General features: G+C 55.0%; 2 protein-coding genes and 2 long non-coding RNA genes across 4 annotated transcripts in view; 2 read left to right on the forward strand and 2 right to left on the reverse strand.

Moving 5' to 3' along the window:
- The window catches only part of LOC123590313, a 52,655-nt gene that overhangs the window by 10,488 nt on the left and 15,789 nt on the right, over positions 1-26,378 (reverse strand). The window contains exon 2 of the long non-coding RNA XR_006708716.1: positions 18,752-18,805. This is a non-coding gene — a long non-coding RNA (uncharacterized LOC123590313). The remainder of the gene's footprint in view (positions 1-18,751; positions 18,806-26,378) is intronic.
- LOC123590314 lies at positions 9,017-14,693 on the reverse strand. Its single transcript, XR_006708717.1, has 2 exons — positions 14,545-14,693; positions 9,017-10,791 (listed from the first exon to the last, which is right to left on the reverse strand). It is a non-coding gene; the product is annotated as an uncharacterized LOC123590314 (long non-coding RNA).
- AQP2 (aquaporin 2) lies at positions 9,936-15,242 on the forward strand. The gene is made up of 4 exons (XM_045463318.1): positions 9,936-10,295; positions 13,303-13,467; positions 13,873-13,953; positions 14,665-15,242. The coding sequence occupies exons 1-4, from the start codon at positions 9,936-9,938 to the stop codon at positions 14,872-14,874; spliced, it is 816 nt and encodes a 271-aa protein (XP_045319274.1). The 3' UTR covers positions 14,875-15,242.
- Positions 21,581-25,887, forward strand: LOC123590310 (aquaporin-5). The gene is made up of 4 exons (XM_045463317.1): positions 21,581-22,666; positions 23,734-23,898; positions 24,293-24,376; positions 25,155-25,887. Exons 1-4 carry the CDS (start codon positions 21,905-21,907, stop codon positions 25,338-25,340), a joined length of 1,197 nt encoding a protein of 398 aa, XP_045319273.1. The 5' UTR covers positions 21,581-21,904; the 3' UTR covers positions 25,341-25,887.

Genomic DNA, 26,378 nt, shown 5'->3' on the forward strand with positions numbered 1-26,378 from the left:
GGGTGTCCTACATTCACAGCGCTCCTTTTAGGTTCTGGGGGCAAAGGTGGGGGCATCAGAGCCAGGCTGAGATGCTGTCCCAGGACCCTGCCTTCAGGGAGCGTAGGGGAGAGGGGGAATAGGAACATACCAAACACCCAGGGTTCTGGGGAGTGGGGAGAGGGAGGTGGCCTTGATTAAGTCAAGGAAGGCTTCTTGGAGGAAGGTGAAGGGTGTGGGGCTGGGTTGGGATCCAGGAAGATCTGACTTAGCTACTTCCTAGCTGTTTTGACCTTGGGTAAACAGAACATTCTACAAACATTCTTTGGAGTGTCTACTACATGCCAATCACCTGCTAAGCATTGGGACTACAAAGGTCACTTTGATCCGGTTCCTGCCCTCAGAGCTTAGCCACTCAGCCCGGACAGCATGGTCTGTGCCGTCATAGAGGTGAGGCAGGGGGCTGTGGAGTAGGGACAGAGGAGGTGGTAGACAGCTGAATGTCCTTGAGCCTCCCTTCCCCTCATCCTTAAAATGGGACGGGTACCCACTTCACCACATAGTTGAGATGACAGGTGGAGAGGAGTGTGAGCCTAGCACCTCGCACAGTGGATGAGCAGGGCAGGTCTCCAGGAGAGTGTGACGCTGGCAGAGGCCGAGGGAAGGACAAGAAGGGGTGTAGCGCCAGGGTGGGAGGAAGGTAGGCGTGACGCCACGTGGGGAGGAGAGGGCCCCTGCACAGAATCTCAACAGGGTCCCACAAGTCACCTGATCGCTGGAGCTCATGGATGCTGGAGGCAGGCACCCGGGAGCCAGGGTGGTTTAGCTGCAGCTGTTCTGAGTGGGGAGTCAAACAGGTTTGGGTGACCTTTACGAACAAGGTCGTGGGGCGCTGCCCGCCACCCTTCCTGCTCGTTGCCACCCCCTTCTCTGGTAATGACCTGGGCACGACCTGGCATCTGCAGCCCCTCGCTCACCCTGTAGGGCAAAGATACCAGCTCTCCTGGCCAGCTGGCAGATACTGTCCCACTCTGCCCTCGAGCCCTGTGGGAGGGTCTTCCTGGGGTGGATGAAACCCAGGGAGCTGTGGGGCCACCGAGGCACCCTTTGAGGCCTCCAGCCTCCAGCCTCCCCCTCCCAGCTGGTTTCCCCTCTGCTAGCACCCACAGTGGCTCCCAGCTGCTCCACCTGTAAAGGAGGCTGCCCTGGGCTTCTCCATGTGGCGGAGCTGTATGGGACCCCATCAGTCAGCTTCTCCAACCCTCCCCTTCATTCAGAAACTCCTGCCTCAGCTTCCCCAGTGTTTGCTCGGTCTTTGTTGGACCCCAAGCAACTGGGAACTCACTACTTCACAAGGCAGGGTTATTAGGGAGGCCCCCCTGCCCCCAGCCCCTTACGCACACCTGATCCTTTTCAAATGAAGACAAACTTGTTCCTGACCCTTCCTCACCCCACCGGACACAAATGCACACACTCACTCTCTCTACCCAAGCTCTGAGCTCTCTCCTGAATCAGGTCCCTGAAGAACGCCATGCAGCTGCAACAGAGAAGGTGCAGGACAGGCTTCAAGGGGGCTTGGAGGGACAAGAACTGATGGTTTTGCTCATTTATTCACTGGATGAGCATTAATTGAACACCTACAACGTGCCAGACCTTGCCCTAGCCGCTGAGGGCACAACAGCGAGCAAACCCAGATATGGTCTGGGAACTCACAGTCTAGAGGAGGAGGCAGACACTGAGCGGATCATTATGAGCCTCTGATTGATACAAAAGGGCAGGGCACACCACTGGGTGGGTGGTCCTAGGAGTGTGTGCTCCTGGGGGTGTAGGAAGCCCCCCCAACGAGAAAGTGATTTTTGAGTCAGGATCAAAAGCAGTATTTTTCAAACTATGGGGGGCAACCCGTGAGTGGGTCATGAAATCAATTCAGTAGTTGTGACCTAAATTGGCTTTTTAGTGAAATAGAAGAGAGGAGTTTAGAACCTCACAGTTAGGGGATGCCTGGGTGGCTCAGTCAGTTGAGCATCCAATTCTTGGTTTTGGCTCAGGTCACAATCTCACGGTTAGTGAGACTGGGCCCCACGTCAGGCTCTGCCCTGACAGGGTGGAGCCTGCTTGGGATTCTCTCTCCCCCTCTCTCGCTGCCCCTCCCCTGCTCACTCTCTCTCTCGAAATAAATAAACTAAAAAAAAATGTTCCTAACCTCACAGTTAGGAAATGCTGTTTAGGAAATGCTAGTTTTACTTACCTATAACCATATCTACATCTACATATCCATGGACCTATTGAGCTAATGTCTATGGGTTAGAATATTAAATGAGTGTCTTCCCGCAGACCTCAGTCAAAAAGGCTGGCAAGTCCCCGGCCTGGAGTTTGAGGAAGAGTTAGCAGTGAGAAAACAGCGGTGGCACTTGTTCCGGGCTGAGGGAACAACACTCATCAGGGCCCAAAAGGAAGGAGTGGGGAAGGAGGACGTGTCAAGCCCAAGGTCCTGCCTTGTCCTGTGGGCAGTGGGGGGCTCTGGGAGGCTAGGTGAGATCCCGTCTTCCTCATCCCCATGCCCCAACCCATGAAAGGAGACAGACGACAGGGGGAAGCTGTCTTTGCATCTCCCCAGGAGCCGGGACCTGCAATCTTCCCTGCCCACCCCCCTTCCCCCGGGGGCCTTGGCAATCAGGACTGTCTGACCTTTGAGGTGGGGTTTGGAGGACAGAGTCGGCCGATCAATGGGATAAAAACCTGAATTTCTGAGTCTGACAGACCTGTATCCATAGCTCATTTCCTCTACTTACCAGCCTTATGAGTTCAGGCAACTTTTACAACCTCTCTGGGACTCAGTGTCTTACTGTATAAAAATGGGGCTAGTATGACTCCTCCCCACAATTCCTTGTAAAGACTTAGTCTGAAACCCAGCTGTCCTTGGGCCTTCAGTCCTCTGGGTTCCCCCTTTGCTTTCAAATAGAATAGGGTTGGGGCACCTGGGTGGCTCAGTCGGTTAAGCGTCAGACTTTGGCTCAGGTCATGACCTCATGGCTCGTGGGTTTGAGCCCCGCATCGGGCTCTCTGCTGTCAGTGCAGAGCTCGCTTCCGATCCTCTGTCCCCTCTCTCTCTACCCCTCCCCCGCTCACTGTCTCCCTCCCTCTCTCTCTCACAAATAAATAAATAAACATTTTTTAAAAAATCAAATAGACTAGGGTTGCAGGGACACCTGGGTGGCTCAGTAGGTTAAGCATCTGACTTTTGATTTCAGCTCAGGTCATGATCTCACAGTTTGTGCGTTCGAGCGCAGGCTCTGGGCTGACAGTGCAGAGCCTGCTTGGGATTTTCTCTGTCCCTCCCCTTCTCTCTCTTAACTCTCTCTCAAAATACATAAATAAACTTAAAAAAAAAAGAATAGGGTTGCCAGATTTAGCAAATAAAAATACAGGACACCCAGTTAAATTTCAATTATAAATTAACGAATAACTTTTGAGTATGAGTATGTCCTAAATATTGCCTGGGAATATACTTATGCTAAAAATGTATTTGTTACTTACCTGAAATTCACCATACTCAGGCATTGTGTAATTTATCCGCAGCCCTACATGGAAATCCAATGGCTCACCCTCTGTCCCAGAACTGCACAGACCTGATGCCCCACAATACTCCCCAGGCCTCCTGAGGGGCTGAGCCCCAGTCTCCCACCTCTTCTGCCACTGCCCCTGGGGCTGCTCTCTTCACTCTGCCCCACTCCAGCTGACCATGGACCTGCCCTGTCCCTCCTCCCTCATTCCCTGAAGGTCTAGCCTCACAGGCTCGGAAGTGTGACCCACTTTTACAGACCTTGTGGGGGGAATGGAAGGCACAGAGCAGGAAACACACCTTATGTCAGCTGTCAGACAGCACCAGTCCTGAATTCTGTCCCTGTGCTCCACATGGGGCCTCCTCACAGGCCCTGGTCCCCACAGGCTCCCTCTCCCCACCTCCGCCTTCCCAGGCTCTCAGCCCCTCCTTCAAGCCACCAGCAGATGATACACAAATCCTTGTCTCTTTACCACCCAGAGTCCTTTAGACTTCTTTTTCACCTCCTTCCCATCTTGATGGGTTCAGAAGGTGAGGTAGGGGTTCACTTTCACAATCAAAAAAGTCCTTTTGAAGCCAGACCCCTGGGGTTCTAACTCTGCGTTCACCCTTACTAGCTGTGTGACCTCAGGAAAATCATTTAACCTCTCTGCCTCATTGTCCTCATCTCTAAAAACTGGGATGATCATATTTAGCTCCTAGGATTGCTGTCAGGGTTAAGAGAGTTAACACTTATAGGAATGTTTAGAGCAGCGCACAACAGAATGAGCACTAATATTTAATATTACAACTGCTGCATTTCGTCACTTCTAAGGTGTAACTTTTATCCTCATTTTAACGCCTCTTACAGCTGTGGTGTCTTACAGCAGCTGGGAATGGCTGGCACTACTTATGCATATTTAAATTGCTCAGGTGATCAGCCCAGGTCATGATCTCATGGTTCGAGTTTGAGCCCTGCATTGGGCTTTGTGCTGACAGCTCAGAGCCTGGAGGTGCTTTGGATTCTGTGTCTTCCTCTCTCTCTGCCCTTCCCCACCCCCCATCAAAAATAAGTAAACATTAAAAAGTAAAAATAATTAAATTGCTCAGGCGAGTCTCGTGCCTTCTCATTCCTAAAAACTTAAAATGTCTTTAAAAGGTTACGTTATACAGCCGCTATGGAAAATAGTTTGAAGGATCTTCAAAACATTAAAAGTAAAACTACCATATGATCCAGCAGCTCTACTTCTGAGAATATATCCAAAGGAAACAAAACCCCTAACTCATAAAGATATGTACCCCCAGGGGCGCCTGGGTGGCGCAGTCGGTTGAGCGTCCGACTTCAGCCAGGTCACGATCTCGCTGTCCGTGAGTTCGAGCCCCGCGTCGGGCTCTGGGCTGATGGCTCAGAGCCTGGAGCCTGTTTCCGATTCTGTGTCTCCCTCTCTCTCTCTGCCCCTCCCCCCGTTCATGCTCTGTCTCTCTCTGTCCCAAAAATAAATAAACGTTGAAAAAAAAAATTTAAAAAGATATGTACTCCCATGTTCACTGCAGCATGATTCACAATAGCCAAGACATGGAAACAACCTAAGTGTCCATCAATGGATGAATGGATAAACAAGGCTGATATATAGATACACACACACACACACACACACGCACACACGCACATACATACATACCTATATATACACATACAAATACACACACTCATATATACACACATACACACAATGGAATATTATTCAGCCGTAAAAATGAGGAAATCCTGCCATTCGCAACAACATGGATCTCAGTTGAAGACCTTATGTTAAGTGAAATAAGTCAGAGAAAGGCAAATATTGTATGATCTCACTTACATGCAGAATCTAAAACAAAAACACAAAACTCATAGAGAAAGAGATCAGAGTTGTGGTTCCCAGTGGTGGAGGAGCAGGGGGGAGGAGGAGCCGGAGGGAGGTGGTCAAAGGCACTAACTCCCAGTTATAAGATAAGTAGGATGGAAGGCACAACGTGATGACTACGGCCGGCACTGCCGCAGGGTACATAGGAGAGTTGTTGAGTGTAAATCCTGGGAATTCTCGTTACAAGGAAATACTCTTCCTCCTTCTGTTTCTTTTTACTGTACCTATATGAGAAGGTGGATATTGGCTGAACCTATTGTGGTAATCATTTCACAATATGCGTCAATCAAACCAGCAAGCTGTGCACTTTAAACTTCTGCAGTGATGTGGGTCAATTAATTCTCAGTAAAACTGGGGAAAGCAAGGTTACACTGTGGTTTAGCAGTTAAACAGAGTTATTGTGTATACAGTCAGGCATGGAAACAGAAGAGCACAGCAAGAATTCGACATTAGTGAGGCAAGTGGTTATTACTCAAAGATGACCACCATTCCATATTTTCTTGCAAAACAACAGCTAGGTGTCTTAGGGGGCTCGGGAAAGGAAGAGTCCCAGGGGTAGATGTAACTGTGTTATGTTTGATCACTGAGACGAGGGCCAAGTGATTGCCAGTCACCTGTGAAGCAAGAAAAGGCCTGGACAAAGCTGCCGAAAGGAGTGTCTGGAGCTTGGGAAGAAATTCTGGACACAGTAGTGGACAGTCTTATAAGAAATGGTACATCACTGTCCTCCTGATAGCACAGAGGGTGTTGTGTAGGAAAACATCAAGGACTCTGAATCAAAAAAGAAATTTAGGGGAGCACCTGGGTGGCTCAGGAGGTTAAGTGTCCGACTCTTAATCTCAGTTCAGGTCTTTATTTTTTTTTTAATTTTTTTTTCAATGTTTTTATTTTTATTTTTTTTGGGACAGAGAGAGACAGAGCATGAACGGGGGAGGGGCAGAGAGAGAGGGAGACACAGAATCGGAAACAGGCTCCAGGCTCTGAGCCATCAGCCCAGAGCCCGACGCGGGGCTCGAACTCACGGACCGCGAGATCGTGACCTGGCTTAAGTCGGACACTTAACCGACTGCGCCACCCAGGCGCCCCAGGTCTATATTTTTTTAATAAAAATGTTTTAATGTTTATCTTATTTATTTATTTATTTATTTATTTATTTTAATTTGTTTTTTCAACGTTTATTTATTTTTGGGACAGAGAGAGACAGAGCATGAACGGGGGAGGGGCAGAGAGAGAGGGAGACACAGAATCGGAAACAGGCTCCAGGCTCTGAGCCATCAGCCCAGAGCCGGACGCGGGACTCGAACTCACGGACGGCGAGATCGTGACCTGGCTGAAGTTGGACGCCTAACCGACTGCGCCACCCAGGCGCCCCTATCTTATTTATTTTTGAGACACACACACACACACACACACACACACAGAGTGTGAGTGGGGGAGGGGCAAAGAGAGGGAGACACAGAAGCAGACTCCAGGCTCTGAGCTGTCAGCACAGAGCTGGACACGGGACTTGAACTCATAAACTGCAAGAGCATGACCTGAGCCAAAGTCGGATGCCTAACCAACTAAGCCACCCAGGCGCCCCTCAGCTCAGGTCTTGATCTCAGGGTCATGAGTTCAAGCCCCACATTGGGCTCCGTGCTGGGCATGAAGCCTACTTTAAAAAAAAATCAAAAAGAAATTTAGGAAAGTTGGACTCTGAATGTGAAGACATTTGGGGACTGTTTTAGCCAACTTGTTTTACCTCTCATTTCCTTTTTGATATATGCATAAGAGTGATTTTGACTTAGAAAAAAAAAAAAACACCTGATATCTAAATAAATCTGAAAGACTTCCTTCATTATATACAAAACAAAAATCGGTAAGAAAGCATTTGGGGGAGCAGTTTCCCTCACTGCTTTTTTTGAAAAATATTTTTTAAAGTTTATTTATCTTTTTGATAGACAGCGCAAGCAGGGGAGGGGTGGGGGGGGGGGACAGAGGATATGAAGTGAGCTCTGAGCTGACAGCAGTGAGCCCAACACAGGGCTCGAACTCACAAACTGCAAAATCATAATCTGAGCCGAAGTCAGATGCTCAGTCGACTGAGCCAGCCTGGGACCCCTTCCCTCACTGCTTTTTAAAATTATTTTTAACTGTGGCAAAATACACATAACATAAACCTTCCCATTCCAACCATCTATAAGTGCCAGATAAGTGGTGTTAATACAGACACATTATTGGGCAAAGCATCACCACAATTCATTTCCAAGAAAGCATTTCTCTAATACTCATTAGTGGTGCATCAGACAGCTGATGGCACCTTGGAGCTCATAAGACACGGAGTGGTGGTCACTGTAGACAAAATGCAGCCCTCCCCTGGGGGAGGTCCGCTGCCCACCAGGAACCACAGCTTGAACCGCCCCCCCCCCCCACCGGCTTTGACAGGAACACCACCCCCCTCCCCAGCTCACAAGGAATGCACTGCACAAGTAGCCTAGTCGTGGTTGGTGCCCAGTCTTGGGCCCAGACCAGAACGGGAGCAAGTCTCAGTCTCTCTGGACTTCAGGTTCTAATGTGTAAAGTGAGATCCATAGGCTAGATGACCTCTACGATCCCACTGGGTTCCAACTTTATGACTGTGACTGAATGGCCACACATGCACACACACACACACACATACACACAATACCTACATACATGTACACACGTACATGCATACACACATGCACACATAAATACATACACACACCTACACACGTGTACATATATACACGGATATGCACACGGATATGCATACACACACATATAAACACACACGCGCGTATACCCACACATACACAAATTTGGTTGGGAATTAATGGGTCTACAGAGAGAAATGCACCTCTTCTGCATTTCTGGGGAGGGAAGAGATTATCACTTGATTAGATGAGGGGAGGTCCTGCCCAGAATCAAGGGTCATCAGGCCACTCCTTCTCTTTGTCCCTCAAGATCATAAACACCTCGACCAAAGAGGAGAGACCAGAAGGGGTGCATGGTCCATCTAAGGGGCTCCAGCCTGCATCTCCAATCCCTCCCAGACTTCTGTTCCTGGGACTGTGACCTGCCTGGGGACCCTCTGGACGGGAGGTAGAGCAGGGTCCGGAGCCAGTCTTCCTAACGGCACTCTGAGCCTGACCCTGCCTTTGGGTCCCCAGCAGAGGGAGCAGGGCCAGAGGGATTACGGAAGAGCAGGGGAGTGGGCCCCAGGGACGCCCAGACCTAAAAGTCTCCTAGATCCCAGGCCAGAGCAGCAGTGACGGTGGGAGGTGGCATTGCCCAGGTGCTGGGTTGAGTGGGCACCGAAGCCGAAGAGTCGCTTATCGATCATTGCAGCCTCCCTGAGCCTGCACAGCTCACTGACCACAGAAACGTCCTGCCCGTGTGGCTTGGGTGGCTCTGAGCTCCAGGGGGTGCCTACAACCTGTCACAGCTTCTGGGACCCTGCCATGTAAGTTTTGGGAGACCTGTTCTCCTCCTCAGAGTCTAAATAATGCTCTGAATAATAGCTGATATTCACTGACAGCTTACCGTGGGCCAGGGCAGCTCTGAGCACTTCACATTATTTCACTTAATCCAAACCCCAACCCCGTGTAAGTTTATTACCCCTTGTTCACAGAGATGGACAAGAAAGGGTAAATCACAGAAATGGGGCAGGGTGATGCTGGAATGGAAGCCCAAGGCTTCCTCGGTCAACCCCAGGTTGACCCCAGTCCCCAGGGCCAGGGTCCTAATGCCACTGAAACCACTCCCTGCCTCTAGGCTATGGGAGCTGCTCTTTGGCTGGGGTTCCGGGGAGCAGGTAAAGCTTAGTAACTTACGGGTAATTGACTGCAAGAAAGCGAGCACAGAAGAGACAAAACCTTTATGCCTTGGAAGGTTCATGTCACAAGCCAACCAGTTGTTTTCCATCCCCTTCAAGAGGGAATAATTGGAGGGTAACGACAGGAAGGACTTCCCAGTCACGAGAAGGGGTAGCATTGACATCCTCTCTCATGGTCAGTTTTGGGAGAGGCGTTGTCCCTGCCTTGACCAACAGTTTGGGTCAGAGGGAGGGGGTTGGCACAAGCCCCTGAGAGAATCCCCATTCACAGACCCAGTGGGGGTAGGGGAGGCCCTGGGGCAGCAGCCCTAGGGTAACCAGGGAACAAACACGGAAAAACCAGGGGACGTCAGTCCTTATCTGGAGCGCATTAATGGGGAACATTATTCAGCTGTGAAGGCCAAGATGGGGTGATAGGCATGTGGGTGGGCAGGGGTGGGGAGTGGGGGCAGGAGGCAGCCACAGCAGAGACAAGGTAATGGCCCAAACTCCACCTCTACCTCACGTGTCCGAATCCAGGATGGAAGAACCCTATAAATGCCCACAGCCCAGCCTCCCCAGAGACCCTGAGGGAGCAAGAGAGTGAGCGAGAGAGGGAAAGCACGCGAGAGAGCACTCCACAAGCTTCCTTCCACTCCGACTGCTGGGCCAGCCCCCCGGAAGGCCTCACAGCATGTGGGAACTCCGGTCCATAGCCTTCTCCAGGGCGGTGTTTGCAGAGTTCCTGGCCACACTCCTCTTCGTCTTCTTTGGCCTTGGCTCGGCCCTCAACTGGCCAAAGGCTCTGCCCTCTGTGCTGCAGATCGCCGTGGCCTTCGGCCTGGGTATCGGCACCCTGGTGCAGGCTCTGGGCCACGTCAGTGGGGCTCACATCAATCCTGCCGTGACTGTGGCCTGCCTAGTAGGCTGCCACGTCTCCTTTCTCCGAGCTGCCTTCTACGTGGCCGCCCAGCTGCTGGGGGCTGTGGCAGGGGCTGCTCTGCTCCATGAGATTACGCCACCAGACATCCGAGGGGACCTGGCTGTTAATGCAGTGAGTAGCCAGAACTTCACCCCTTCCATAAGGGGCAGACCCTGGGGAGTCCCTCGTACAGGGTGAGATGGGAGGGACCAGATCTGGATGAAGGTCTGGGTGGGGGGAGAGAGAGATGGAGGGAGGGAGGGAGAGATACTGGAGCCAGGAACACCGGTGTCATAAGGGAGTCAGGGTGGAAGGAGGAGTAAGTTCAGAGCAGAGGCAGGATACAGGCAGGGTCTGCCGGCACCTTCTGCCCCGAGCCTCACCGAGGAAGAGAGCATCAGGGTTTCTGTTGACTCGATGCCTGCAATACAGTGAGGGCTGGGCTAGAACTCAGCAGAAGACGAGGTCCCAAAGCGGCTGTGCTTTCTGAACTGGGAGGAACCTCGGAGCGCTAGTCCCAAGGGTCTTCTTGAGGGAAGAAGGACCCGATGTTTCTTCAGCATCTACCGTGCGTGAGCTTCACGGCAGGTACTCCTCACAGGCCACATGGTGACACCTCACAACAGCCCTGCAAGGTAGGGATGCGTACATCTGTGGCTTAAAGATGTGGAAACCGAGGTTCAGAAAGGGGGGAGTGCCAGAGCCAGCCTTCAAACCCAGACTGAGCCATCAGCTAAGACTTGTTTAGCAAACAGGGAAACTGAGGCTCAGAGAAGGAAAAGGTGGGCCAAAAGTTTGTCAGTACCAGGGAAAGTACAGAAGTCAAGGGAAGGCTGAAGGGGCAAGGTCTCTCCAGACCCTGGAGAAGGTCCCCAGAGCCCGTGACTAATTGCTGATTACACAAACAGTGGTTATTTGGACACCTTAGGCACTTTGGGAGCTCAGGGGGAAGCCACAATCCCTCCCCCTCCACGTTCCCTCCCTCCGCCTCTCCTAGGTCTGTGCAGCGCCCCGGCATCTGAGGCCACAGGTGGGGGGGGGCATAGTCTATGTCCCCTCAATACACTTGTTGCTCCACGCACCCCCCCCCATCCCTAGCCAGGGCAGCAAGTGCCTCTTTTGTGCCTCAATCTCTTGCCTTTCTTGGCCTGCTCTATCCCTGGGCCACTGGATAAAAGCTCTGATGTCTCCGAAGGGTCCTCCACAGTCTCCGTGGCCACCGCCTCCTTTGCACAGGTGGCCCCTTCTCATGCAAGGGGAAGAGGTGTCCCAGTTGGGGAATTTCTTTCTTCTTCAAAATGGAAAATATGATGAGGCTGGGGGCTCAGGGATGAGAAAAGGTCTGGGGAGGATCCCCCAAGTCACTGCTCAGCATTAACATCTTGAGGAATGAGGGCGAACCCTGCCTGGCTGGAATGGGGCAGCAGTGGGGCTGGGTCGGCCTCAGGCTAGAGAGCTAGATGACCCCCAAGGCTGTTCCAGGTGTCCTCGGAGGTCACTGGAAAGGCCAGCTAGCCACCAGGAAGACATCACTGATGTGAACCTGTCCTACGCCAGGCCGGATATCACCTACCTCTTGGTACAACGCTGTAAAATGAATTCTGTGATACCTCTACCCCAATTAGTAAGCTGAGGCTCAGCATTCAGTGACTCAAATCACAGAACAAGCTGGTGTCAGCACCTGCAAGTGGACACAGAGCTGTCTGACACCAAATCCACGTCCACACCTCTCCCTCAGAAAAGCCATTTAACAGTGAGAATGGGGCTGGGGTTCTGCCCTTGTCATTTCCAGTCCTCCAGAATCTGTTTTGTTATCCCATTTGACAGAAGGATGAACTGAGGCTGAAGGAAGTAGAGTCCTATGGCAAGTTACAGGCATCCAAAGTATCTGCCTTTGAAGCTCTTTTCGCTGGCCCCCACTAGAGACTCTAACATTGGACGACACAGGGGGGACTGAGGTTAGACCCTAGAGACCCAAGGGGGCCGGCCCAATGGCTAGGGCCCAGGGGTGGAGGTTCAGGGCCCGGAGAGGGAGCGTGGGAGCTAAGAGCTGTCACAGTGCCAACAGGTGCAGTGCCCAGTGCTCTAAGGCAGGGTGTAGGACAGGATGACGAAACCAAGGGAGAAATCCAGTGCTGGGTGCGGCCCGGTTATGAAATTGCCTCTTTGCTCAGCCCCAAGTTCTCTCATTACCCAAGGCAGGGTCTACTGGGACCGTGGGCTCCCCACATGGGTGTGGAGGCATCATAGTATAGGGCACCAGCGCCCCCACCCCACCCTCCACAGAATGTGCAGGAAACAAATCCACGGGGCAAAACTGAGGTCTGAAACGCAGTGTGAAGCAGGCAAGATCAAGGGGAACAGACAAGGTTAAAGGAAAGAGTTGTACCCTGGGCTCACGGGGTGAGGGGACGCCCTAGGACCATCCCCAGTCCCAAGACCCTTGCTGGGGGCCCTGTGCAGGAAGAAAGACGACAGACCTCTTGTTACACCAGTATCTTAATGGCCTAGAGAGCAAGGAAGGCCCTTCTGTTACCTGCCCTAAAGCTTCCCACTGCAGTCAAAACCTCTAGGGGTGCCTGGGTGGCGCAGTCGGTTAAGCGTCCGACTTCAGCCAGGTCACGATCTCGCGGTCCGTGAGTTCGAGCCCCGCGTCGGGCTCTGGGCTGATGGCTCAGAGCCTGGAGCCTGTTTCCGATTCTGTGTCTCCCTCTCTCTCTGCCCCTCCCCCGTTCATGCTCTGTCTCTCTCTCTGTCCCAAAAATAAATAAACGTTGAAAAAAAAAAAAAAAAAAAAAAAAAAAACCTCTTCCCTGTTGTTCAGGAAACAAATTTGAGACCTCAGCATCTTTTTCCTCTCACATCAGGCACACAACCACAGCCCCTAAATCCAACGGGTATGGAGTCAGTTTTCTACCTCTGGCCTGGGGACCACAAGCCAGCCTGGGATCCATCCCCCTGCCTTTGGGCCACAGTCCAGGAAAAAGCCATCATTCATTTGGGCTAAGGTGGCTGATAAGCCCAGGTGTTCCAGACCCAGCCCAGAAGCCTCTCTGGAGCCTCGACTGCAGATGGGCAGGAGGAGGGAGCCAGAGCGGGGAGCCTGCTCAGCGCTCCCTTCCCCCTTATCTTTCCCCAGCTCAACAACAACACGACAGCTGGCCAGGCCGTTACCGTGGAGCTTTTCCTGACCCTGCAGCTGGTGCTCTGCATCTTTGCTTCCACAGACGAGCGTCGCGGAGACAACCTGGGCACGCCTGCCCTCTCCATCGGTTTTTCTGTGACCCTGGGCCACCTCCTTGGGGTAGGTCATGGCCACTGCTTCCAGCCTCCCTGGAGGGACAGACATATAGACCTTCCCCCAAAGAAGCAGACACACAGACCACTCTGGAGATAGACACACAGAGCCCCCCCAACAAAGTGACAGACACAAAGACCCCCCAGAGGGACTGATACACAGAACTCCCCAGAGGGACGGGCACGTGGCCACATCTCAGAAGCTTTGACTCCCAGACACCCCAAAGGAACAGGTCTCACTCTGGCCTCCAATGAATACAGAGCTCTGTAAATACATGGACTAATTGCCTATCCCGAGGGGGGGGGTTCCCTTTCGACCGAGGCCAAGTACTGCAGGGGGGCGCAAGGACTCCCCGCACCACCCCCAACCTCTCCCTTTCCTTTCTTCTCTGACCCCTGCCTCCCATTGTAGATCTACTACACTGGCTGCTCCATGAATCCCGCCCGCTCCCTGGCTCCTGCTGTTGTCACCGGCAAGTTTGATGACCACTGGGTAATGGCTGAAACCTCCCTCCCTGCCTCCCTTTCCCGAAGAACCCCATCTCAGCAAGGGCTGGAATAGAGTGGGCTCACAGCTCAGTAAACCCTTCCCACGCCTCCCCTCCTCCCCGGGGAGCAGTGGGTTCCTCCCTCCGGTGTGATGCCCAAGACTTAGTTTCCACATCTGCAGGTGAGGATAGCAGCAGTTGTTAACCTCATGGGCTTTTGGGAAGAGTTAAGCGAAGTTACTTAAGTGAGGTGTGAAACAGCTCCGCACAGGGCACCGCAAGCTCCACAAGTGGTCATACTGATACCAGCTATACACGTGTATTTTTATTATTTAGGCTTACCTAGGGCTAGTATGTGCCAGGCCTCGTTCTAGGTGCTTTGCAAATACTAACTGCTCTAGCTTTCACGGCCACCCTAGGAGATAGGTATTCTTGCCATGCATGGAAACTGAGGCACACACAGTCCGCTTGGAATTCGCACCTCGAACCTCCCCCTGAGCCGTCCTCCCCAACAGCTGCTGCTGTCATTACCAAGCCAATCCTCCGATGACTGCATTAATCGCGCGGGAGACACCCCCCCCCCCCAACACACACACCTTTCAACACGAAGTTGGGGTGGGGAGCGCGTCTCGAGGCTGAAGGGCGCGGCGGAGTCGGGGCTCGGCCCCACCGTGCCCACCGTCCCCCGCGCCGACCGTCCTCTCTGCCCGCCCCAGGTCTTCTGGATCGGACCCCTGGTGGGCGCCATCCTGGGCTCCCTGCTCTACAACTACGTCCTGTTCCCGCCGGCCAAGAGCCTGGCGGAGCGCCTCGCCGTGCTCAAGGGGCTGGAGCCCGACGCCGACTGGGAGGAGCGCGAGGTGCGGCGGCGGCAGTCGGTGGAGCTGCACTCGCCGCAGAGCCTCCCGCGGGGCAGCAAGGCCTGAGCGCGCCGCCCGCCCGGCCCCGAGGCACCCCCGCCCCCGGCTCGGGGGAGCGCCGAGTGACTGCCTGCGGGCCGCCCGCCTCGCCCCGCCCCTCCTCTCCCCAGGTCCGCAGCCCGCCCCGGTACCGAGCAGCCGCTGCCGGGGCTGCGGGGTGGCGGTGAGCCCGGCAGCCCTCCCCCCCCCCCCCAACGCCTGTCCCCAGGCTGCAGGCAGCGAGCAGTCGACCCTCTGGCCCCTTGCAGGGAGCTGGACGCTTGGGGAGGGAAGGCCGGCAGGCAAAGGGAGGCTGTGGAGGGGCCGACACGGGTATTGCTGGGGAGGCGAGTCTGGGAATGGCGCGTCAGGTCTTGCTAGTGGGCAAGTGTGAGTGTCTCTCTGTCCCCAAGTGCACGGTTGTGCTCGCTCCTGAGTGTGAGCGGCTGTGCCTGTGTTGGTGCAAGTGTACTGGGTGACAACCTCTCACTCCCCTCTGGACCCCTTCCTCCCCCACCCGCAATAAATCCACTTCTTCTGCAGTCTGATCACCCGCAGGAGCTCTAAGAGAGTGCTCCCCAGGAGAAGGGAAGGGGAAGGTCCAGAGGCCACTGTAAGAGGGCTGAAGGGAGGGGAGGGCCCTGGTTGCCAACCCCTACCCTGCCTCTCGTGGAAAATTCCCCTGGGCTGCAGCGCTGGGCCCCAAGATTTGCCAACATCCACTGCTAGAGACAGAGAAATATCAACCAGAGAATGGCTCCCTTAGAAGTGGCCTCTGGAAAAAGGCAGGGTTGGGTGGCCAAGGATGGCCGGAGGGAAGACCTCTTCGGAGAAGGAAGCGGGCGTATGTGTGCGCATGCCTGTATGTGTGTGTGCGCATGCCTGTATGTGTGTGTACATCCCCCACATGCGTGCATGGGACCCCCGTCTCCAGGGGTCTCCAGCCCTGGAGATTAGCCTGTGGCAGAGAAAACAAAAGCCCTCTGTGGGCCCCTGGCCTTTGTCTTGGGGAGAGGAGATTTGCAACCAGACACTTGGTGAAAGGAGACACTGTTTCGCAAGTGAGCCCTCTCTCCCAGCATGCTTGCTCCTCGATGGCTGGCTGGGCAAGGCATTCAGGCCCCAGACCACAGGTGCCCTCCCCAGGCACTGTTCTTCCTCCCCAGGAACCTCTCTTCTCTTCCCCCCCTTAAGTTTCCACCATAGGACAGTTACTGAGGGGAGAGCAGCCTAGCACTGACAGGACCACGGAAGGGAAATGACCTGTCCAGGCAGAGGTGGGTCTGTGTCTAGAGCCTGGGCTTCTAAATTTCCAGGCCAGTGCAATGGTTCTCAAATGAGATTAACTGGGATTAAGAGAGATGATGCATGTAAAGATGCTGTGTGAACTGTAATTCCTCATACCATTAGCACGCATTATTGAGATTATTTCATTATTTCCGCTTCCTGCGGGGAGAATACGGAAGGGGCCCGATCCTCGGCCTCTTTTACCTTCTTTAGTTGGCGGTCAGTGCCAAGGAAAGCCCTGGGAGCCCAGGCAGAAGGAGGTGGGCTTGGGGCTGGCTCCCTCCCCGTCCAGCCTCTTAACCTCTCCTGACCCTGAGCACCCCCTGCCTGTTCTCCCATTTTCTTCCTTCCACCACTCAGTCCATCCATTCTCTCCCTCCCTCTCCAGCCTGCTGCAAAGCTAACCTTAGAGTCGCATCTTCAGCTCCCTTTTCCATGCACTGTTGCCTCCATGCTTTCAAGGCTTTTATCTGTGTCTGTCCCACAGGGCACCAAGCACCCACTGTGCACCAGAGTCTCCAGCCCCTTCCTGACCTCCACTCCCTTCTGAGATGGACTGGGTATGAGGAACATCTGTGTGACTGTGACCACATCCTCATCTATGCTTTTCTTTCTCTTTTCCTCGACCAAAGCTGCCTTTGGGGTCACAAAAAGGCTGCCCTGGGCCACAGGTGCTATGAAGATGATTGTTCCAAACCCCAGACAGCTGGTGACAGCCACCTGGCTCACTACTCACTACCAGGGGAGGGGTTATATCAGAGACTAAAGAGCTAACCTCCAGGGCTGTACTCGTGGTAGCTGAGTGTCCTTGCTCTGGACATTCAAAGGCAGTAAGGCACTGAGCTGTGAGCCAAGCCTGAACGTGTCTCGGGCACCTCATCCCCACTCTACCTCACCCCAGCAGATCCCCCCGGAAGTTGCCAAGAATTTCTCTCTATGTCTATTCCACTTCCTGGATTGCACCTCCCCTAGAGCCAGATGTGACATCCCCACAAATTCCTGTCCTGATTGCTCAGATCGGGGTCACTAAGGTCAGAGGTCGAAGCAGGACTCAAAGTGATGAGGATGGAGGGGACCCGATGCCAACTGACCATCTCCTGGTGTCCCAACCAGTGTGTTGGGTGTTTTATATGCACCGGCTCATCTATTCCTCTTAAAACTTCAGGTGGGTTAGAGAAGGACAATGACTTCCAGCTACGCGGGCTTTTAACATTTCCGGCACAATCCCTATCATCTCCTGTGATGATCTCCCAACCCTGTGAGACAGGCGGAACAAATATCGTTCTTCCCATTCTATAGATTAAGGAACTGCATTTCAGAGACTGGTCTAAAGTCACACAGCTGAATGTAGTGGAGCCAAGGCTTGAGCTCAGGCCTTCTTATTCAAAAGCCCATGGTCTGTCCCTGCAGAACTCACAGGAGACCAGGTCTGGTCTGAGGCAAGTCCTGGTTCCCTCTTGGGAGCCCCTGTGCCTGTCCAAGCCCAGCCCTCTGTCTTGTGATGGACACGATCTCTTGGGGACGGCCATAGCAGGGTAGGGAGTAAAGGACAAAGAACACCAGGCTGGTTTCTGCCCTTGAAAAGCTCCCAGTCCGGAGGAGGATGAAGGTCAGACACACTCAGAACCAGACAGAGGCAGGGCACCATGGAGGCAGGTGGCTAGGCTTCCAGGTCCTCGAGCTGGGGACAGAGAGGGCTTTGAGCTAAAGGGAAAATGTGGCTGACCACCAGGTCCCAGAAGCACCCATTCCCACATCCTCACTTTATGCCTGCAAAATGTTGCCTTGACGTTGTCTTGTATCTTTAAGCTGTGATTCTGTATATATGCAGTGCCTCCCAGGCAAGACTGTAAGCCCTTTGGGGGCAGGGCTCCTTCCAGCTCTTGGATGGTATTCTCCTATCTATCTTCCTTCCTCTGTCTTGTCTGGCACAGTGCACTGTAAATAGTAAGCACTCAATAAATGCTCATTTGCCAATAAGTGCTATTTCTTCCACAACTTAGAAATGGTCAATATCGTCCAAAGTGCCAGAAGACAGACTGGCGTCTCTCACGTGTCATGAGCTCCCCAGAGCTGCTGTTAGGTATGGTCCAGAAGGAATTTCAATGCTGAATAAGCAACTCAACTAAGGTAGCCTGTGGTGGCAAATTCCCACAGCCAACCTGGCCAAAATGGGCACCCTGGGCTTTGTGACCCAGGTGGCACCATGGAGAGAGCACCGAGATACGGGCAAACTGTGTGTCCTTCAGAGAGAGCAAAGAACAGTCCCTTTTGGTCCCCTCGTGCTGGCTGTAGCACCGTGTGGGAAAGTCAGGACAGGGAGCTCCATGGTCTGGGATGACACCTAATACTCAACATGTCCAAAACTGACCTGCTCTGCTCCCCAGACCTGCTCCTCTCACTGTCCTCCCCATCTCAACGGATACATCTCTGTCTTTGAGCTGCACAGGCCAAAAAGCTCCAGTCACCTTGACTCCTTGTTCTCATATGCCACACGGGCTCCATCAGGGGATCCAGTCAGTGCTGCCTTTTTGAGGGATCCAGAATCCCATCACTTGCCTTCAGTACCTCCACTCAGGTCCAGGGCACTGTCACCTCTCCCTGGATAGGAGCCTACCTGCTTTTATTCCTGTCCCTCTGGACTCTTCTCAACACAACAGCAAAGGAGTTGCTGTTAAAAAAAAAAAAAAAAAAAAAAAAAAGTTAAAAAACTTTGTCAGACCACCTGGGTGGCTCAGTCAGCTAGACGTCCGACTTCAGCTCAGGTCATGATCTCACAGTTCGTGAGTTCAAGCCCCACATGGGACTCTGCACTGATGATGCAAAGCCTGCTTCAGGTCCTTTGTCTCCCTCCCTCTCTCTCTCTTAGAAATAAACATTAAAAAAAAAAAAACAAAAAACAACACTTTGTCAGACCATACCAGTCCTCAGCTCAGTGACTTCTTCCTTCTCTCCAGTGAAGCCTGCAGGCCTTTTGGTGGTGCACGGGTCTGCCCCCCTCCGCCACCTCTGTCTTCACCTCCTTATGCTCTTCCGGTGTTCTCTCTGCTCCAGTAACCCTGGCTGTTCCCTCTGCCTGGAATGTTCTTCTCCCAGATATATGCCTGGATCTCCCCCTCTCCTCTTTCAAGTGCTGGCTCAGATGTCAGCCTCTCAATAAGACCTACACTGACACCCCACTGAAAATTTCAAGAAACCTTCACTCCCTGCCCAGCCCCCTTACCATATTCTTTGCTTCCATAGCACTTACCAGATTCTATCACACTATCTAATTTACATGTGTCCATTGTTTATCGCCTGTCTCCTTTCACTAGAATGTTCGCTCCCCCAGGCAGTCAGGTGGTCTGCTAGCTCATGGCTATACCCCCAGTGCTTAGAACAGTGCCTGCTAAACAGCGACTGCTCAATAAGCCCTTGTGGAATGAATGAATGATTCTTCTCAACACTGGGGAGCGGGTGGGGCCCCAGGGGCATATCTGCTGCCAGTTACCCTACCATTTCTACCTGTTCCAGGGAATACAGGGGTCCCTATATCGGGAGAGGAGGGAAGGGGGCTCTCCCTGAGAGATTCTAACTCTCCCTGCCGCACACAGGGAGATCTATTTCCCAGCCCAGAGAGGTCGCGGAAAGCATCCCTCTGGGGCTGGCAAGGCAGGGCCCAAGTTCTCAGGGCAAAGACAATTCCAGGACCTAGTAGCTATAGTAGTTTCTCGTGACAACCTTAGAACAGAGCAACCCTGATGTTTGGAGAGAGATGGACAGACCTCAGGCACAGGCCTTGGAAACGTGACCAGTTGTGCCCTCTGAGGCCTGGGGTGGGGGGTCATCAGGGTCATTTTTCCAGTCTGGAACAGGCCTGCCCTCAGCCCCAAACCCAGGTGAAAATCCAGGGCACAGCTGCTATGCTCTTCCAGGGGCAGGGCTCCAGGACGCATGGCAGAAAGGACAGACAGACCTCTGCCTTCAGAGGAGAGAAGTGGAGGAGGAGCTGCTCTGGGAGGAAACACGGAACTGAGGAGGAACAATAGTGGGGTTTCTTTGGACCCTGTTTTCTTTGGCCTCTTAGCTGCCACGGAGCCCAGAGCCCGCTCCTCCAGGTCTTTGGCTTTCCTCCGGGCCCCTCCCCCTCGTCCCCGCTGGACAGACTACCAGAAGGGTACCTGTTTTCTCCTTCTGCTGCACCCTCTGCATAGCTCCACACGGAGCCCTCGAGGGACTTGGAAAATTATAGTCACATACACACACAACATGAGGAAACTCTACCGAGCCTTACTCAGTACCGGGCACTGGGCTGAGTGCTTCCCAAGGACGCCTGGTAGTAGCAGATGGTGGAGTCTTTAGTGGAACTCCTCTCCAGGGATCCTGGGGGTGGGCCCTTGCCCCTCCTCCAAACCCTGGAGGGCCCTCCAGCCTCATTCCCTACGTGCCTAACCCGAGACTGGGAAGAGGGAGGGGTGAGAGGGCCGGTGGAGAGCAGCTGGGAGCTCAGGGAGAAGGGAGAAGGACAGGAGGAGGGGGGTGGGAGCTGGAAGAAAGTGTCACCCAGTCCAGGGGTGGGAGGGCTGGAAAAGACCACCTGTAATAGAGATGGACATGGAAATTGAGGTAGAGACAGAAACAAAGTCACAAATTAAAAGGCAAAGGAAAATGAAACAGAAGAGATAGAAACAGAGGTGAAGAGAGACTGAGCCAGAGCCTAAGGCTAAGACTGTAAAAGGAAAGAAGAAGGGAGAAAGAAGGAAAACTGGAAGGAGAAAGACAGAGAGAGAGCCTAAGAGGCAGAGGCTCCAAGGAGACACAGGGACAAAGAGATCATGAGGCAGACTGAGACACAGACGGAGAGAGGAAGAGACTGCCAGAGGGAGAAGGGCAGGTGGAGAGACTGAAGAGACAGACAAGAAGTCTGAAAGAGAGAGACAGGTTTTGGAGGGAGAGACCGAAGGAGAAAAAGAGCAGAGCAGAGATTGCAAGAGGGAGAGGAATCAAGACTGAGTGAGGGTTTGAAGGAAGAGAAGACCAAGAAGACAGAAAGGAGGAGGTGAGCAGCAGAGGAGGAGAGGGAAAACCTAGGGGACTCCAGGAGGAAGGCAGGAGAGGCCAAGACCAGGCGCAGGAGGTCGGTGGTGCGCCAGCACCCCCCACCCCTAGTTCCAGGGGCTCGTCTCTGACCCAAAACAAAACCGAAGCCGGTCATGCTCCCTCCCGTCCCATGGACAAAGTGAACTCCCAGCCGCCACCCTCTTCGGGACTCACTGGAATCCAGAGTTCTGCACCCCCGGAGGGGCTGGCAGGGCTGCCCAGGAGAGGGTGCCTCCTGGGGCTACCGGGCGTCGAGGACTGCCAAGCGCAGGACAGGCTGGCACTGTGCCCGCTTTTCCCAAAACGCCCCCGCTCCAACCCGGGAAGCCAGCCTGGCCTGGCCAGGGAGAGGCCCACGACGGCCGGACCGCCCCGCACGGCCCAGCCCGGCCACCCGCCCCCGCCATCGCCGGGCAGGGAGCTGAGTGGAGCTACCCTCTGGGGAATCGCATCATTCCAGCCCTGCCGGGAGTGAGGCCGGGTCAGGATGCCCGGGTCGCAGGAGGAAAAGGAGGAGCTGGACCCAGGACCCGAGGAGAAGAAAAGGGGAAGACCAAGGACGGAGATAGAAGGCCAGCGGAGGTAGACGGCCTGAGAACAGTCGACCCGGCGAGGCCGCAACCGGAGAAGTCTCGCAGGGAGCCGGCACAAGCAGCGCGGAAGAGAGCGCAGGAGCTGCCCGGGGCGCACCATGCGCGGGTCCCCCGCCACCCGGCCGGTCTACACGGCCGCCTGGGTCACGTGGCCCGGGCGGGTCCGCTGCGGCCCCGGCGGGGGGGCGGGCGCCGGGCCGGGGGCTCGCCGGGCCCGGGGCAGCGGCGAGCCGGCGGTGGCCGCCAGGTTCCCTCCCTGCGCGCCGCGCTGCGCCCCGGGCGTGGGAGCCGCCCACTGCTCCCCCGCGCGCGCCCCCCCGCCGCGGGGCGCCCGCCCTCTATATAGCGCGCCCCTGCCGGGTCCGTGCCAGGCCGCTAGCCACGCAGTGGGCGCCGCAGAGCGCGCCGCGTCCGGGAGCCAGCCCCCCGCCCCCTGCGCCGCAGCCCCGACGGGCGTCCCCCGCCGCGGCCGCCGCCGCCAGGCCCCGGCGGCCACCATGAAGAAAGAGGTGTGCTCCGTGGCCTTCCTCAAGGCCGTGTTCGCGGAGTTCCTGGCCACCCTCATCTTCGTCTTCTTCGGCCTTGGCTCGGCCCTCAAGTGGCCGTCGGCGCTGCCCAGCATCCTGCAGATCTCGCTGGCCTTCGGCCTGGCCATAGGCACCCTGGCCCAGGCCCTGGGACCCGTGAGCGGAGGCCACATCAACCCTGCCATCACCCTGGCCCTCCTAGTGGGCAACCAGATCTCCCTGCTCCGGGCTGTCTTCTATGTGGTGGCCCAGCTGGTGGGTGCCATTGCCGGGGCCGGCATCCTCTATGGGCTGGCACCGATCAATGCCCGTGGCAATCTGGCCATCAACGCGGTGAGTGACCACGGGGCTAGGGTGGGGCAGGGACCCTGGGGTGGGCTCCTGACCAGGGCCGTAGAGCCGATCTTGAGGGTGGGTGCCACAGAATGAGCCACTTACACCCTTGCCAGGAAGGGCAGAAAGATGAGTCTCCAGGCTGGTGTGTTTCCCTGTTCAGCCTCCCTGGTTCATGCCCCCCTCCCCTGCCCACTCCCCTCCTGCTGCTCTTCCCGGGAAGCCTCTCCTGTTGCCTGTTGTCCCTCCTTTCTTGCCGGAAACTTCCAGCTTTCTGTGTCTCAAACCGGAGTTTTGCCTTCCCCTTGGGACCTTCCCTGCTCCTGTCCCGCTCCTTATTGTAGTGGTTTCGTGGAACCATCAGAAAGAGATGGGTTGTAATCCTGGCTTTGGGTGCCCCTGGCTCCTCTGGGTCTCATTTTTCTCAGCCATTACATGGGGGTGGTCATAACCCACCACAGCAGGTGCCAAGGGGATTACATTTAGAATCCATGCTTGGGAACCCCCTGATGTGGTGTCACTGCGTAGGGTCTGTTGAATATGGGCTCCTGCTCCCGGTCCCTGCCTCCACCCCCTCCCACAGCCCCAGATTCAGTCCCCATGTCCCATGCAAACTGGGTTCATTAATCAAACACAGAGGAGGATTTTCTCGACCATTGTCAAACTGTGAGTCAGCCCCACCGGAGAGACGGGTTTGAGGCTGGCACTGGCAGCGGGTCAGACACGGGCGGGAGGCAAGCAGGGGGTGCAGTTGGCAAACTGGGTAGCTGCCCACAGGAGGGAGGGTAAATGCCAGCTTGTGGGGGCTGGGACTGGGCAGAACCGTTGGCAGGACCTTGTCCAAGAAAGGCTCCCCTCACACTCTGCTCCTCGGCCACAGGCCTGTGCCCTAAGCTTTGCACACCCCGCGAAGTATATAATCTCTTCAGCAAATGACCTCTCCGTGCGCAAGGCTTGGCTTCCAGGTGCCCCGGCTGTCCGTGTCCGTGGAGGCGAAAAGTGCCATCCCCCAAGCCGCTGGCCATAGAGCTAGAAGGCAGGGGTTCTAACCCACCCTCCCCTTTCAGCTCAACAACAACACAACACAGGGTCAAGCTATGGTGGTGGAGCTGATTCTGACTTTCCAGCTGGCGCTCTGCGTCTTCTCCTCCACGGACTCCCGCCGCACCAGTCCTGTGGGTTCTCCAGCCCTGTCCATCGGCCTGTCTGTCACACTGGGCCACCTCGTGGGGGTGAGCAATGCTGCCACTTGGCTGGAGTTGTGGGGAGCCCCTCAGGCAAATAACAGGGCCCTCGCGCAACATCCCAGCAGTTAAGGCCTAGAGTGGGGCGGCCGTACCCTGTCCCAGGCTGGACGCCCCCAAATCTTCTCTAGCCTGAGGAAAGATGGGAGTAAGTGGGAGTTGGGGTGGAGGCAGGAAATCAAGTCCAAGCACAGGACTTGAGAAGAAAGAGTGGCGCATAGGGAGGGACCTGTGGAGGGAGAGGTCACCAGCCTAGGAACCAGGAGACTTGAGTCAGAGACCTGGTTGAGCCCCTGAACTTCTGGGTGACCCTGGGAGAGACCAGGCCTTTAAGAGTGGACAAGCATGTTGCCCTCCTCACCACCTGCCTCTCTCTGTCCAGATCTACTTCACTGGCTGCTCCATGAACCCAGCCCGCTCTTTCGGCCCCGCAGTGGTCATGAAGCGCTTCAGCCCCGCTCACTGGGTGAGTCTGGGCCCTCCCCTGGCTCCCTGGCAATGAGAGCCTGAAAACCTGGCCAGGAGCTCCCAGGACTGTCTGGATGCTGTGGGCCCAGAGCTTGGGGGTGGCCCTGGGAGGTGTGGCTGGAGAAAGGACGGGATACGTACGGAAGGGGATGGGATGCAGCCAGCACAAGGACCGGGGTAGCTTGGGGACTATGTGTGTCTGTCCCTCTAGGGAAGGGAAGTTCTGTTCCTCTGTGTTGATCTCTGAGGATTTTGTGTTTGTCCTTCTGGGGTGGGGCATGGAAGGTGGCATATCTGTGTGTCCTCTCTGATGTTTTATTTATCTGCTCCTGTTGAGGGTTGAGAGAGTCTTCCCTCCTGTGGGCCTGTCCCTCTGGACAATCTATCTGAGAACTCACGTTCCCTCTCTTCAGGGTCTCTCTCCCTATGTGGAAGGGAGAGTTCTGTTGTCTCTCCGAGGATCTATATGTCTGTTTCCTCTGAAGGGTCATTTGTCTCTCTTTAGGGTGAGGTTGGGGGGCAGGGGTGCTGTCCTTCTGGGGATCTGTCTCCTTTGAGGATCTGAGTGTCTGTGGTCCATGTCCCTGTCCCTGGAGAATAGGGTATCAGCGTATCTGTTCCTGAGTCAGGAGACAGTCTCTCGCTCTGGAGGTCTGGAACTCTGTACCTCCATCTTCTCTGAGGGCCCATGGGTCTGTCCTCTGCAGGGGGAGCCGTGGGTCTCTGAGGCCTGAGACTCAGCTCCCTGATGCTGCCCTTCCCCCTCCCCCTGCCAGGTTTTCTGGGTAGGGCCCATTGTGGGGGCCATCCTGGCTGCCATCCTCTACTTCTACCTGCTCTTCCCCAACTCCCTGAGCCTGAGCGAGCGCGTGGCCGTCGTCAAGGGCACGTATGAGCCTGAGGAGGACTGGGAGGAACAGCGAGAGGAGCGAAAGAAGACCATGGAGCTGACCGCCCGCTGACCAGTGTCAGGCACGGGCCAGACCCTCAGCCCCTGAACCTCAGGGGAAAAAAAATATATATATATATATGACAGCAATGCTTCCTTCCCCCACCGCTGGGTCCTCTGGGCTGGGTTGGAGGTGCTGGCTCCCCCAGCTTCACAGTTAGGGATGGGAGCAGGAACCCATGATGGGACTCGGGCAGGGGCAGGGGCCAGGGACTGGGGCCTGATGGGGAAGGGTCTCTCTGGGACAGGGCAGACTGCTGCCCTGAGGTCAGACCTCAGAGACTGTGAAAGTACCACCAAGCTTACAGGCTTCCCCGGGGCCAGGCCAGGAAGAGGGGGGGTGGCCTGCAGTGTGCAAGCCCCCACCCTCCTCCACCCCTCCTCAAGAACAGGAGGGGTCCTAGTCCCTAGGACAGCAAAGGCCGCCCCTCCCCAGATTGCCTTAGGAGGGAGACAGACCGGTTCATTAAATGCTGCCTTATTTATTTCTGCTCAAGAATGCACGGGGCAGGGCTGCTGGTGTTTGGGGTAGGGGCTTCCCAATAAACCACTGACGTTGATGTTCTCCCTCATCTCTCCCCAGAGCCTCTCTTTGGGACACCTCTGTCCCTCTGGACAATCTGTCTCCTCTTCATCATCACTTACACTCCCCATGATCTCCACAGTTCTCTGTGGATAGACAGGGAAGCAGAAGCCAGGGGAGGCTTAGAGAGTCATAGAGACGAGGTCAGGAAGAGAGAGGGTGAGGGAGAGAGACCAAATATGGAAATAGAGCAAGAGGTCAGGAGCGAGCCGTAAGAGCAGAGGAGGGGTCCTCACCAAGCCACCTGCCTGCTTGCCCCTCCCATCTCAGCTATGTCAAGTCTGGGCCACTTGAGGAGGGCCTGGCACTGGGGCCAGGGAGTGCCAGGCCGGGGAGAGGAGAAGTGAACTAGCCAGCAGCCCCTTGAGATGCCAAGGGGGTGATCGGCCAGGTCTGTCATCACGGAGGAGGCACAGCCCTGGACTCCCCTCTGTACACCTCACTGTTCCAAAAAGGTGCCATGCTGGG

The sequence above is a fragment of the Leopardus geoffroyi genome, chromosome B4 (genome assembly GCF_018350155.1).
Source record: "Leopardus geoffroyi isolate Oge1 chromosome B4, O.geoffroyi_Oge1_pat1.0, whole genome shotgun sequence".
Classification (NCBI taxonomy): domain Eukaryota; kingdom Metazoa; phylum Chordata; class Mammalia; order Carnivora; family Felidae; genus Leopardus; species Leopardus geoffroyi.